This window comes from Amblyomma americanum, chromosome 9 (genome assembly GCF_052857255.1).
Source record: "Amblyomma americanum isolate KBUSLIRL-KWMA chromosome 9, ASM5285725v1, whole genome shotgun sequence".
NCBI lineage: Eukaryota > Metazoa > Arthropoda > Arachnida > Ixodida > Ixodidae > Amblyomma > Amblyomma americanum.
The window spans coordinates 132,224,591-132,238,978 of record NC_135505.1 but is presented as its reverse complement, the minus strand read 5'-3'; the positions used below and the strand labels follow the sequence as shown (position 1 = coordinate 132,238,978).

Genomic DNA, 14,388 nt, shown 5'->3' with positions numbered 1-14,388 from the left:
TCTGGTAAGCGTTGTAGTTTAATGTGGGCTACAAAAGCATAGCAGGAATAATCAAGCTTAATTTATTTCTTTTTTATTCTCCTTCGAGAGCCGCGGAATTTTTTTCGGTGATTTCAAGCCGAATAATTACGCAACAACATGTTTGTTTGGTTTATTGCGCGCAGTAAAGTAGACAAGAGGGCCGGCTTGAACACACAGCAACAGATTCGGCGTACGTCCATAATGCCACTCTGGCGTGAAGCTCTCAGTGTTTCTTAATTTTCTTCCCCTCTGCACTTCTTCACTCGCCGGTGGTTGTCTGTGCATGCTTTCCCCCTTTTCTCTATCCTCCTCCCAAATATGATCTAGCCGACGCGCCATCTGCCGACAATTCAGCGAAACAGAATGCAACCTCGAAAAATGGCCAGAAAGGCGGAAACGTTCTTACATTGCCTGCAATTATGTTGAGGCGTCAGCTATGGGATGATCCAACCCGATGGAGTGTTCTCAGTACAATTCGCGGTACTCCTGTCTATTTGACTCGTGATTTATTGTCCCACACATAATATATTGTACAAATGTATTCGTTGAACTTGATAGTGATTGCGCAAAGCCGTTGGGCGCCCCACCTCAGTCTCTCAACACTTCCGAACGACTAAGATCGCGTTGACAAACTATAAAAATGTAACATAGTCCATGAAGGCTAATGGTCGTTTGAGGCAGCCAAAAAATCAGTCTCGAAAGAAACTTTGACGGCGGTCCTATTAAATCTCTTTATAAAGACTGAAAGTTTTGTAATTTCGTTCGTTTTTTAGAAAGCAAACAGTGACAGAAGTAATGGGCAAGAACGAAGTAAACACTCTACATTCAAGCATGGTTTGTCTTCATGGCACATAATTGCTTGAAATGAGACCTTCACATGCTAACAATTCCTGCAGTCTTCTATATGGCTTTTCACTTTAACAATATATGACGTCCTAACTTTGCCGCTTCGCCGAAAGGTCTACCGAATAACAGCAATATCCTTTTTCTTTTTGCAAGGTAGCAACTGATTTTTTTAGTACGACCACAAAAAGAAAAACATTCACTACACAAGAGTAATAAACTCCAACTGGCAAGAAACTGTACATGCCGAAGCCTAGCAAGCAAAACTTGATTGCTACAATTAATTAGGCCTCCTTCTCCTCAATATGATCCTTACTTCAGTGCATGGACGTGGTTGTGCAGTTAAAGAAGAAAAAACGAGGTGAAGAAAGCATAAAAGATATATGACAAGATCACTGCTTCTGCTAATTATGGACAAGGTATCATGAAATTCAATTCATTTGGAACAAAGGTGTTATTTGATTGGGGTAGAGGAAGCAAATGGTTTATTTATTGCCCTCACTACGGCGCTGCATGCAGGGTAGGCTTATATCTTTTTCACGCTTTTTGACAAACTCAATGAATGCGGCCAAATGCAGATTTGTGAAATTCAGAGGAAGAGGAAATTTCGGAGAACCACTTTTCCACCGACGTCTGGCAGTGATGGGGCCGTTGGATAACTCCACGGATGCCCGTAATTATTTTACTGTGACAACAGTGCCAGTGCCGTTCTGCCAACATGTCGACGCCGTCGCGTGAGGTCGAATCCTATGGTGAGCAAGTGATGGGGAAGGAAGGAGGACATCAACAGCGCCATAGAGTACAAGAGAAGCAAGAGAGATGAGGAGAGTAGCGCCGCAGCGCCCCCCGTGGACCGGGCAAGTAGGAAGGGGGCAGTGAGAAGAAGAAGCGACGAGGAAACCCAAGCATGGTCGACTCGAGCTTGTGAAGTGGCGTCGTAAGGGCGAGAAGCGTAACGCGTGTAGAGAAAGCGATAAAGGGAAAGTTACGGTTCTCTAATGTGTCTCGCGCTGCAGCACATTTCTCCCTAGCAAAAAAAAAAGTATTCTCCTTCCCATAGTCGCAACAAGAAAAGGAGAAATGCAAAGTTCGTGCACACAGCCCCGGCGCCATTAGTCTCAAACACGCAGCGCAATCCAGAAGACAAATTAACGTCCCAAAAACGAAATTAGTAAACCGAAGGCAAGTCCCCCGCTGCTGTTGCAGCTTTGCCGCATCAATCTCGATGATCGGCTGTCAAACTTTTAGGTTTTGCACTGTATGAAATTGCTTACAGTTCTCGGTCGAAATTCACGGCTTATGACGGATGGTCCCAGCATTCTTCGTTCACATTACAGAACGCATTCGCTGATTCCTGGATGTTTTCTTCTCTTTAGCAGGATCGCATTGAGCCAATGCACTCTTTTAGGACTTTATTACAAAGGATAACCGTTGCTATTTCGAGGGACTTTTCGCGGAAAACTTAAAGCCACAAAACGATTTCAGATACTTCATGAAAGGCTCGTGAGGTAATGATTTGTGCATGTCACGACAACATGAAAAGTGCAGTTAATAAGTCGATGTTGAAACGTTACTTCTGTACACAATCGCTAAAATATATTTTAAATTCTTCTTAAAACTCACGTCCAACTATTAGTACGGGCAGCTAACACGGAGCCGGCACACATAAGAATAATGGCTACAATCTCAGGGTTGAACGTAAAGGATTTTCTTCAGTTTTTTTCGATTTTGTTGTGTGTACGAAATTATGGTTGATATACTCCACACACAACTGTTGATTTTTAAAGCTTTGCAACAATCGTCGGAAATCATAAGGCCATGTACACTCTAAACGCTAATAACTCTATATGTAAATGAGAAGGGAGTAAGCTGTCCTCTAGGGCAATTCCTTTTATAAAATGGAGTGCGCTAGAGGACAGCTTACTCTCTTTTTGATCATTTCTGTTTAGAGTGTAGTTTTCTTTTCAGCCATATAATGGTGCATGGTCGACACCTGTAATGTTTTAGTTTAGGCGGTAATTTCGGCCAGGGAAATCTTTCAAGATCTTTTGCACTTTAGGGCTGCCGTATTCACTACATTGCGGGGTTCAAAAAGAAACCATGCCTCATGGGTGCTCCTCGTGCAAGGCTTATTCTTGATCTTATTCTTGATTTATACTTATTGTATACTTATTCTATACTTATTCTATACTTATTCTTCATCTGGACCTGTCTACCAACACTTCAGCAAGAACAGGGACAACGCAATAATCCACGACACGTGGAATGCTGCAGGAGAAGGAGCCGAGGATCCGGATCTAGGTGGGAGCTCAACCTCGAAGGAAACGCAGCCCGCGATTTTGCCGTTATCTTCAAACGTGTAGTTGAAGATCTTGATCTCATTCTGAAAGACAAAAAATTACAGGATTGCACTTAAATCCCCGTAAGGCCGGAAATGAGAAAGCCTTTCTCTTCTCTCTTTCCCCATCCATTTTTCATTTCTATATTTTATATTTCAAAATTTTGTTGTTTTTATTTACTTTTGTTTTGTTTTTATTTTATTTTTAATATGTTTATGCTAAGTAAGCCTTCTCACGCATATAAATTGTTTTTCATCGTATCAGTTACACAAAAAACTTCATCAAACACAACATTTATTTTCAATAATTGAATTTAATTAAATAACTAAATGCAATTCATCGACCAAACTTTTCCAATTTCAAGATCTACACACGCACTATCTAACACAATTAAACTTTTTCGCATTAATGCCACCAGAACGACATAATCGTGCGGATAACATTTGCGGACACTCCATCCATCTTGTGTGAACAGTTTTGCAGCGCAGCGTTTATTGGAAAAAACCTAACAATCACGGAAACCAAACACAGCATAAAAAAATGTGATTTTTCAATATTATTACGGCGTTGATCAGGGGGAAAATAATTCTGCGATGACTACAGATTTCAACGAGAAGCGCGGAGGGTGCTGCCATAGCTGAGTTGCAGAGCTCGACGCATGACATATCAGGGTCATGCGTTCGGATTCAAGCGGTTGAATATGGTCATCTACTGCTGTAAGATAATCTCCTATCTAAAACGATTGCGCAATTACCTTTACGTCTTAACAACGCTGGTATTAAGGCACTACATTTCCTTGTGCCTTTCGTGGTTTCAATGACTGCTGGCTTCTGTCGCGCGAAACAGCTCTACCAGCCGATCACCTATCTGTGCCTGCCTGCTGCGTAGTAGGTGTAAGCAAAGCATAAAGAAATAGGCAACTTTTAAAGCTCAACTTGAATGAACTATAGTTCCACATTGTTAAACATATCCTAAGAGTTTTTTTTTTTGTGAGATAAGCTTTTTTATATTTGCGCGTCCACGCTTTACACAGGTTTCGTTTGTGACATGGCATAGGGCGTTGGAATATTCTAGATGACTAATCCATATGCAGCCTTAATCATTCCTATACCCATCTGAATGTCATTTTGGATGAATTAAGAGTTGCTGTCTGAATGCAAATCGAAAAGAAATAAAGCAAAATTATTATTTGGCTCTAGGGCTTCATTTCTGAAAAACAATAGCAAATAAAACGTTTAACATTCCTTTTTTATGAATCCCTCTGACGGTGTGTAAACGTTCACAGGGGACAATGAAGTGATCATCTCATAAAAAATAAAGCCAGAAAAAATGGATTTTCAAGAGAACACCGTTTTCCTGGCATATCGCAGTCGCTATGATTAGCCGCACCTGGAGAACGGGGAAAAAGAGCGCAGAACTAGTTGCGTAATACCGTACAGCACTGCAGTTAGGATCGTATATATCTTACGCAATAGTTTCCTGGAGGAGCATATGGATTGTGCAGGCACCTGGTGAGTTTCGACGCCATGGTCGTGAGCACATATTTGTCGAACTCACCCTCGCGCTGCCTACATTGTGCCTGATAGGGTTCCCGACATTCCTTTCTTCTCCCCTCTTTATGCTCCCTCGCTTCATCTCTTATCTAGAGGCGCAGCCCAATGTCCTTCTTCCAAACCCTCCTCCTCTACGTTAAGCAAGCTTTCCGGATTGCGTTGTGTGCGCGAGAAAATAGCGCAAGATATTAGATTTTGATTTGAGCACAATGCACAATGAGCACTGTACAGTATGTGAACAATAAAAGGTATACGTGTACTTACGCCAGATGAACTGTTCCTGGAAGTTGTTTTGCTAAATAAATGTCGACGCGTCAAAGTTTGAAAAAACACCAAGCCTGCATTCACATCCTACTTTTTCGTTGAGCCACACTTCCATCCCGACAAGCGTGCGGGACAAAAAAAAAACTGGTTTCATAGCCGAAACACTAAACTCTGGCCCTCTCTTGCGCGCGTTGTCAGAGGTATAAAATTTCTGTACCTTTTCGCGTGCACTACAGCCGTGTTCACCGGTGCGCTCGATCGCTATATGTACTGTCGCGCTAACTGTCCGATAGAAATTCTAACAGCCTTCCTAGTAATCAAGTGTCATTATATAGACCGTAACTCGAGATATCTATAGTGATGAACACTGTCTGAGCTTCTTATTTTGGCCCGTGTTCCCGTATTTTGTCTCTGAACTTTACAAAGTTAGCGAAACCGACAACACTTTCGAAAATATGAAATCAAACAGCACTCGCTTTTTCAACCGGATACAAGCCTCCGATTTTCTACATCTCCCGAAAAAATACTTATCTTGTAGTCGCTGCAACTGATACACAATAGACTAGTATACTGACTCACTCCTGAAGTAAGGTGCGTGTTCTTGGTCAGGTCCAAAGTCATGGTGACTTGATAAACCTTTTTATGTATAGGACATGTATTGTTCCATGCTTCTGTGATTTCCATCTCCATAGTGGAATTTCCGCCGCAAAGCATGTACTCACTGTAAATTAAAAAAAATGAGAAAACATATTGGCAACATGCAGTGCTCTATTTTCTCCTTAATGTACAATGTTCTAAAGCTGAACTTTCATGTTTTGTTGAAAAACAAAGTGATCTTTCAAGAATTCCTGGCTCGCTCGAACCACATTCTGCGATTTATTCTGGAACCACTGTTGCCAGAATGGTCAGTGTATGTTTTGGTTAAAAAATATTTAGAATCACCGCCGCTTTTCGAATATTTATCAAAGTGTTCAATCACAATGTCTGCTATGTAAACAGGCTTTATTGCAGTTTAGTGATCTGAAGGTAATTTTTTTTTGTTTCCAGGGCTTTCAAGGAAACCTCGATTCAATCCAACACAAGTGAAGTCTATTTCACTTCTATATAAGGTTAACTGTGCTTGCCTTAAAGACTGAGATCATTTGTAATGAGCCTCACACACCACTGATGTCATGTTATGTTGTTCGTGCTTAATACAGTGTCTACCCGGACACGAATTCTGACGTATTCACGTCGACAGTTTTATCCAACCGAGAAGAAAATTTAATTTATCTGTAGTATACTTTCATACTAATATCCCTTGAAGTTTCTGCCAGCCCTCGGAGAAACGATTAAAGAAGTTTAATCTTTGATGCATATAACTTTAAGACGATACCGTAGAATGCATGCGCCGTCATGTGAGAATAGTAGCAGTAAGAAAATAGTTCAGGGGCAGCTAGCAGCCCTTGTAAAAAGAAATTTTCTCACTCGCATACAAGCTCGGCGAAATTTTGAAAAATCTAGACACTGCAAGCCATGCTAGGACCAAACTATATTAAATGCCTTATACCACATTCTTTCACCCAAAATTTTCAAATATATTTCTACTCCCATGACTGACACTAAAAGCCATTATTAGTTGAAAAATTCATTCAAGAACTTAAATAGATTAGATTATCACAGAATTCGATGGACCGCGGACTGCATTGAAAGAAGGTCCCAATGAAGTGTCAGAATAATCAACCATCTTCTGTATATGATTTTTTAGCAACATTTGATGCAGTGACAAATTTTTAACTTTAATTAGATCCTAAAGGCACCAGGGAACCACAACCAGTAGTGGTTCACTTTTACACCTTACATGCGCAGCGTGCCATTTTTGAAATCACGATGCATGTTACGCAACACACGTTGCTACCACGCATTTGTTACAGAAATCAGAAAAGCTTAATTTAGGTGGTGTAGAATATTACGCATCAAGTTTCCTTCATATTGGAAACGGTGCATCCTAAGTCTCCCCTCACTAAGCAGCACAGACAATAGGCCCGATATTGGAAATGAATGATTTCACTCTGGTCTTTTATTGGACCAGCCTTTGCCAATACATTTCCAACATTGGGCCTATTACACGTGCTGTTCGAAAGGGCCACGACACGCTCACTTCGCCGCATCATTTCACAGGTCGCACGTTCTTGTTAGATTCTGCACTGCGCGCATCTATACCATGGTAGCAGCGGTGCTACTATGGTTCATTGTGGTAACAAGAGTGCTAAAAGCGTGCACCAGAATGGCAGACTTTACCAGGAGCCGACGTCTTCAATGCAGGGAATCGGCGACGTCATCCCTTCGTCCGCTATCGTTACTTGGAGGGTAGCATTCTTCTGGAGAGTGACCATGACATCCATGAAAAAAGTTACGTTCAGCATGTTGCTTCCGGGGTCGCTGGTCGCGGTGACGTTAAACATGGTCACATTGTGGATTTCTGCAGAATGTGACAAGACGCGCCACAGGAAAACTCATGACCACATTTATAGAAAGAAAGACGAGCAAGCCCCTGAGATAACGCCCAAGTTATTGCCATCTCTTTTGCTAGTGTGCGTCAACTTCGTACTCTAGTTATAGAGACGTACTCACGAGCGAAGGTATTTTTATCATGAGAAATTTATAATTCCTATATTCATTTTTTTTTAATTTTCATCACATGTCCATTAGGCGCATCGGCATAACACCGTTCTCGCTTCGAGTTCCTCATCGATTCGGACTTGCCCTGACATCTGCTAGTCGCAACCGTCATCTCAGCTAGAAAAGCGACTGTCCTAAACAGATGGTGGTCCCGGGTTCGAACCCCGAGCCAGGACAAACTTTTCTTAAACTAGGAAGTTTCCCTGACAGCTGCATAGCTTTCTTTCGTGGCCGTATGGGTACGCTTGCGTGGAGGCTAGTGAGTAATTATTCCCTTATTATATCTGCTACCTATACCAAAATTATTTGTGAACAAGTGTGAATAGCATGGCTTTTATATGTGTAAGGACAGCTTCTTATGCTGTTACGCGTAAGACCTTACTTTTGAGCAATTTTGCTGGAATGCTCCAATCGCGAACTATAAATCAGTTCCTCCTTGATAAATGCATTCATGCCAGGAATCTTCTCCTTTCATACCTAGAGGGAAGATGTTTTAAAGCGAGGCTTGTCTACACTCCTCCAAACTTTCTTCCATATCCTCTCTCTCTTTGTCATTATGCCTAATGACAAATATCTCGAATAAAAAAATCCCGTTAAACGTTTATTATAGCCCCTGTTCAAATGAGCCCCTAGCTGCAAACTACTTCGGCGCTCTCACTGAATCACAAACGGAATAAATCAATCAAGAACAATGCAGGATCCGCTCTCCAGAGTCTTCGTATCGTATTTTTGATGCCTGCTGTAGTTTAAATGCTTGCTTTAATCATACGGTTGCGTGACGAGGTATAAATCGTTCCACTCTTTTGTCTTCCATATGACGAAATTGTAAAAGCTTCGGAGCCAGTAAAATACATTCCATTTGCAGTGTGTCAGCTTCAAGGAAAGCGTGGAGCACGCGACCGTAGGTGAACATGCACTGAGGTGATCGATTGGCGTTTGCCGCCGATAGTGTGGTGCAGAGGCGGCGAGGAAGGATTCTGAGTGCTAGATGATAGAATGCTTTCATAGGTGACAAACATCCTTGCCGGGGACACTCCTTTATGACGCGGAATAACTTTGAACCTCTGATAGTCGCTTCGTGTGAGTGGAGTTAAATCACTTGCGCACACGTGGTTCTCTCTCACTGGACCTCATAGTGTCATTGCTCAGAAATCTCTCATGCGAATCCCGAGTGGCTAAGTCATTTTTCTCTTACGGCATGCATTCACTAATCCTTAATGCTTCCTTAGAACTAAGATTTAGTTAATGTCAGCCTTAGAAGCAGTAACAATTTTATAACGCCTGCAGCGTCCTTGTCTAGGCATACCCCCAAGTGATGCTTAATTGTCGTAAAACTTTTACTAAAAATATATTCTTTGGAGAAGAACTGGAAAGAAAATGCGCCTAATTTGAACGGACGTCTGAAAAAGAGAGACTGAGTAAATAAAACCTTTTCTAACGTGAAAGCTTTCTGTGAAAGGCTAGCAGGTTGCCTGGCGAAGAATTTGTCATAGTTATTAGTCAGAGCAAGGCGACCGGATATATTGCAAATAAAACTGACGCACGAACAAACCGGACGTGACCACGGGTGTCTAAAACAGAAAACAAATTGTCCATTTTCGTGCACGAAACCACATGAGCAACTAATGCTTTGCATTCGAGCTAGAAAATACGATGATGAATTTTGCTGCCTAGTGCTGATAAGCGTTCCTCGTTCGTGTCCACCCTACACAGCTACATCACGATGGGGCCGCCGAGGTGGTGAAGTTGTTATGGCGCTCGGCTGCTGGCACGAAAGACGCTGGCTCGATCCCTGCCGCGGCGGTCCAGTTTTGATGGAGGTGAAATTCTAGACGCCCGTGTACTGTACGATGTCAGTGCATGTCAAAGAACCCCAGGTGGTCCAAATTTCCGGAGTTCTTCACTACGGCGTCTTTCATATCCTTAGTCGCTTTGGGACGTTGAACCCCATAAACCAAACTAAACCAAACGTCACGATGGCGCACGCTAGGTGGGGCTTCAGCAGAACGAGGACACTCTTGTCCCGAGATATGCACAGGCAAGGGGCGTCGGAAAAGGGCTGAGTTTCCCGGTCAAACCTTCTTCCTCCGCTCACCAGGCTGCGTCTTACATCGCTGTGATTGATGTGGAAACTTATATCGCATGTTCCCTACATGTGTGTGTGTGGGGGGGGGGGGGGGGGGGTGTATCCGGTGCGAGCAAGAAACTTACGGCTCGTGAGGCAGAAATTGCATGTGCATCTTCAAATTGCGCGCTCCTGTGTTGCGTACATTCTTCGCCACTCCTCGCCATACATAAACTTTCGACGCTCTACGTACACCAGGCAACAAGCATTGTTTAGCCTCGGTGGAATGCACTGTTCAATTAAAGACAAGCGTGTAAATGAATCTCACGGGGCATGTATGTGTTCCGCGACAACTATTCTTGGCAATGCAGCCGAAGCTACCGAGCCGAAGTGTGCCCTCTGGTCCTACGCAGCGGAACAGTCCAAGGTGCCTGCTATTTATTTCCTTATAAAACACAGTATATTGGTGGTATTCGTTACTTGAGTCATGTTTATCAGATACCTGTACACTTTCGACGTAAGAGAGTCACGGAAAAAATGGTTTCTTTGACTACAGTGGGCTGTTCAGGCTTGTACAGTTACAAGAAGCATCCACTGATGGCGCCAGCTGCTCCAGCAACGGAGCGAAACAACCGCGCAGCAAACTACCTGCCAGTCGGACTCAGCCGTCCTGCGGCCGAACTACTAGCGGAGTGACGCAGTTACATGCGCTCCGCCCTGTTGTTTTGTCTTCACTGCCAAATGAACTTGTCGCCGAGTATATTGTTATTTCCCAGATGCCACTCCGACGAGAAGCCTTCAGTATTTCGAAAGTTTGGAACTTCAGCAATAGTCTTTTGTTATCAAAATGGTTTTAATCGCGCGCTTGTTTTTATTTCAAAAACAACGTCAAGCTGTAGGCAACAGCAAGGAAGAGCTGACCCCTGTAGCTCTCCGACGAACAAACGAATGCAGAACTGCGCAGCTGGGGACAAACACGCAGTGCTCGCGAGCTAGATATTTTGAGTTCTGTTACTCCCTCTGTGTCGTTCTTTGTATTTGCTTTTGCGCAATGCTATGTGGCAGCGTGTCAGTAGGCGCCATATTGCTGTTTGGGACTCTTTCCAGCTTTCGGAGCAGACAGACAGAACAAAAAATTGTAGAAGGAAAAAGTGTCGCACATCTTTTACCAATGTTTTGTTAGCTGAATGATAAAAACTCACTTAAAACTTCTATTTGAGTTACTCAATTCGGACAGTGGTGAAGGTTGCATGCTAGGCTTGTTACAAAGAAAAGCCTTCGAAATTCATTTCTGCAACTGCAAAATGGCCTGTTTCCTCCCTTGAAAACCTCATTTAGACATTTCTTTGGCATGAATTACATTAGAACGTCGTACAAGTTGCCGTAAGCAGACACAACCCGTGGATGTTTTTCTGGGGATGTGTTCCATGCCTGTTGTCAACAGCACTGTTTCCTGGCATATTCCTCTCTTGTCGAATGCCGCTTTCTGTTACGCCAATATGCTTAATGCCGGCGAATTTAACTGCGACACACACCCTGTCGCCTCTAACAATCTTGGCAGTGGTAGTTCTTAATTATGCTGAATTTAAATTTTTTGCTTAAACTCGTTTTAAGAGACCGGAATAACGAGAACCACATGCACACTGCAGTATGTGGCAACTGCGTGCACATGCACGTCAAAATTTTCTACCGATCTTATTAGATAACTGAATCGCATTCAAGTACTACTAACAAGACTAAAGCAGTGGCAGAAATTTCTAATCTAGAATGGAATAGGCACATCGTCCATTGACCTTATCGTTCCCATTATTAGTGCAGGGTTATAATATGCAAATATGCACGGATAAGGGTGTGCGTTTTAAGAGTCGTCCTTACTTCCTCAGCGATTCGAACTTTGTTCTTCATCATTTGTTGTTTGCTTGTTTTTTTTTTAAATCCTGTTACGCTTGTGCCAAGTCGTGTCTGGTGTTCAGCACCACCACTCGATGGTTATGTTGAACCAAGAACCGTTTTCCATGTTTTATATTTTTGTTCGTTTCCCATTTGATGGCTTATTAGCACAGAAATTGCGTGAAAATTAGCTAGTCTACAATAACCAATCCGTTTTCCAAGTTATTCTGACATTGTTTGGCCACATCTGTATAATTCAACACTTGCACCGAGCAAGGCAAACCTGCATGGCATCAAGTATACCTGTTATATCCTTCTTTCCATATGGGTCCATTCTGAGCTTGCCTGGGCTACCACCAAACCTTTCTCCGGAAGTCAACCACTCGCAGAACACTTCTGTGATTTGGTTTACAACCTTACGAACCTCGAAAGTATTTTTATTGGCCCCAGAAAAATCACCACATTTATTTGTAAAGCTAGATAATGTTTTCTCATAAACTAAGCCGGTACATTAAAATTCAATTGCGTCTATCATATTTATCCTTTGCACACTACGTGCCTCCGCATGAGGTCTTGGGCACTAGTGGGCGGTACCTGGTAGCACAATTTATTATAATACAATGCATATCTAGTGCAAAGAGCGCTGGGATAGAAATTATATTCACAGTTTAAAAAACATGGCTTTAGGGCTTTTATAAGCACCCGCTTTGTACACATTGCCTAACGCGGTGAAAACCGAGGGAATCATAGAGCCATATCCAGAATTTTAGGACAAAAATTTTGAATATTGTTATATTGTAAGCTACTGTTATGGAAATATTCCATTCTTCCAGTGCGTAGCGAAATCTTTCAAAAAAATTAAATTTTTCCCATCGCTCGCATTCAGCATTTAAGTCTGCCATAGAAAACCAATGGGGAACGTTTCAGACGACTGTAAAAACGTTAATAGCAAAAAAAATGAAAGCCTGCTGACGGGAGATGTGCGGATATATTGACTGTTACAGTGAAGGCTTATACTTAACCTCCCCTCATTCCTCCTCCCACACGCCTTTCGCAACACAGCTTTCGTTCTTTTGGCCTCCTCCTCTCATCTATGCATACTTAAAGACGTTAGCTACTGCCCCCCAGTCACCCGTGATGAAGGAGCCCAGCCGGCCTCGAAAGGTTGGTTTAAAATTGAAATATTTGGTTGGAGATGTGCAGAGTTCATTATAAGTCTCCAAACCCAACCAGACAGGAAAATCTGTCGAAATGTTTAGTTTTCAGTCTTACACTATATGAAAAGAAGTGGCGTTCATAAACTTTTTCCCGTTGAAAAATGCTTTTGACTACAAATGCTGGATATGCATGCAAGCACACAAAATAGATAAATAAGAACCACTGCTGTATTAGGCATCGGCAATTTGTGTGAACCAAACAGTGATCTACCCTAAGGGTGACTCACCAGAGCACGCCTTCAGCATGGGCACCTGAAGGTCTTCCGCTGAACTCGCTGTTGCAACAAACAGGACAGTCGATACCAGCACTGCTAACAGCATTTTCGTGTTCTTTCGGTCACAGAGATTACCAGGAATAAGAAACCGAGAAAACCGCTGTTCAAACTTTGTTCAAGGAACACACTGTTCTTTTAGTCTCGTGGCAAAATGTTCCGTCGACGAAGACTGCAGGCTTTCGGAAATGGGTCGGGTGAAAGCGGCGAGATTCAGAGTGCGATCATTTGTCGCGCTTCGCTTTGCTGCGCATGCGCGAACAGGTGCGAGCACGCCAGCATGGCAGCACGCGTTTCCGCCCATGAGTCAACAGCTCCCACAGCATGCCAACGCCAGAAGCGTCGGCGGCGGATACCCATACCGACGGACTGGCTGAAGCAAAAAAACAGGATCTGTGTACACCACATACCAGCTGCTTTTCTCTGCCGTTAGTCTCCAGTCTGTTCCCGTTTCTATGTATTTTTACGATTAATCGAATTTTTTCTTTGTTTTCTGCTGTTCATCGCCAATTCGGGGACGCGCGGCAAGCAATAAATGGAGGAAAAGGAGGCGCCCTCCCCTACACGTGCTGCAAAATGTAGCGGTGGCGGCTTTGCCTGGCACGTCGCAATGAAATGTCCCTCGGAGTTGTGCAGGAAGCAGCCGGAAAGTTGTTGTGACCCAAGCAGCGCACGTAATTGGGCGAATATTGGAAATGACTGGTGTCCCCCTGGTCCATTGTTGAACCAGCCTTTGCCAATGTATTTCCAATATTGGGTCGATTAGCTGTGCTTCTGGGTGAGATGCTCAATTGGAAGTCGCACGCGCCCCCTAGAAAAGTCTGGAGAGCTTCCCAATGGCTGCAGTTCTTGTGCTCTTAAATACCATAAACAAGGATGGATAGCTGCACGAGTTGGTATTAAGTTCATTGTAGGTGGTACAGCGCGAAACAGGCGACAGAACAAAACAAAGACACACACAGACGAGCGATCCTAAATACCAGCCCGGTTGAGTGAATTTGCCACCTTTTTGTAGGAAGCCTTGTGTTCTATTAAGTACTCTGTCCATTAGCATCTCCATCCTTAATGGAGGTTCAGCGTCTATCACGTCCTGCTGTTGATCGTGAGGTCGCGAGTTCAATGCCACTCGCTGTTACCATGTTTTCATGTTGATGAAATGCAGGAACACACCTGTATTGAGGTTGCGCTGTGTGTTAAAGACCCGAAAGTGGACCGAATAAATCAAGATCCCTCCAATGCAGCGCGTGTATTAACCGTTTGTTG

General features: G+C 43.1%; 1 protein-coding gene across 1 annotated transcript; it reads right to left on the bottom strand.

Moving 5' to 3' along the window:
• Window positions 1-137: 137 nt before the first annotated feature.
• On the bottom strand, window positions 138-13,442 carry LOC144104409 (uncharacterized). The gene is made up of 4 exons (XM_077637395.1): window positions 13,081-13,442; window positions 7,301-7,481; window positions 5,600-5,741; window positions 138-3,247 (listed from the first exon to the last, which is right to left on the bottom strand). The coding sequence occupies exons 1-4, from the start codon at window positions 13,172-13,174 to the stop codon at window positions 3,077-3,079; spliced, it is 588 nt and encodes a 195-aa protein (XP_077493521.1). The 5' UTR covers window positions 13,175-13,442; the 3' UTR covers window positions 138-3,076.
• Window positions 13,443-14,388: the final 946 nt, after the last annotated feature.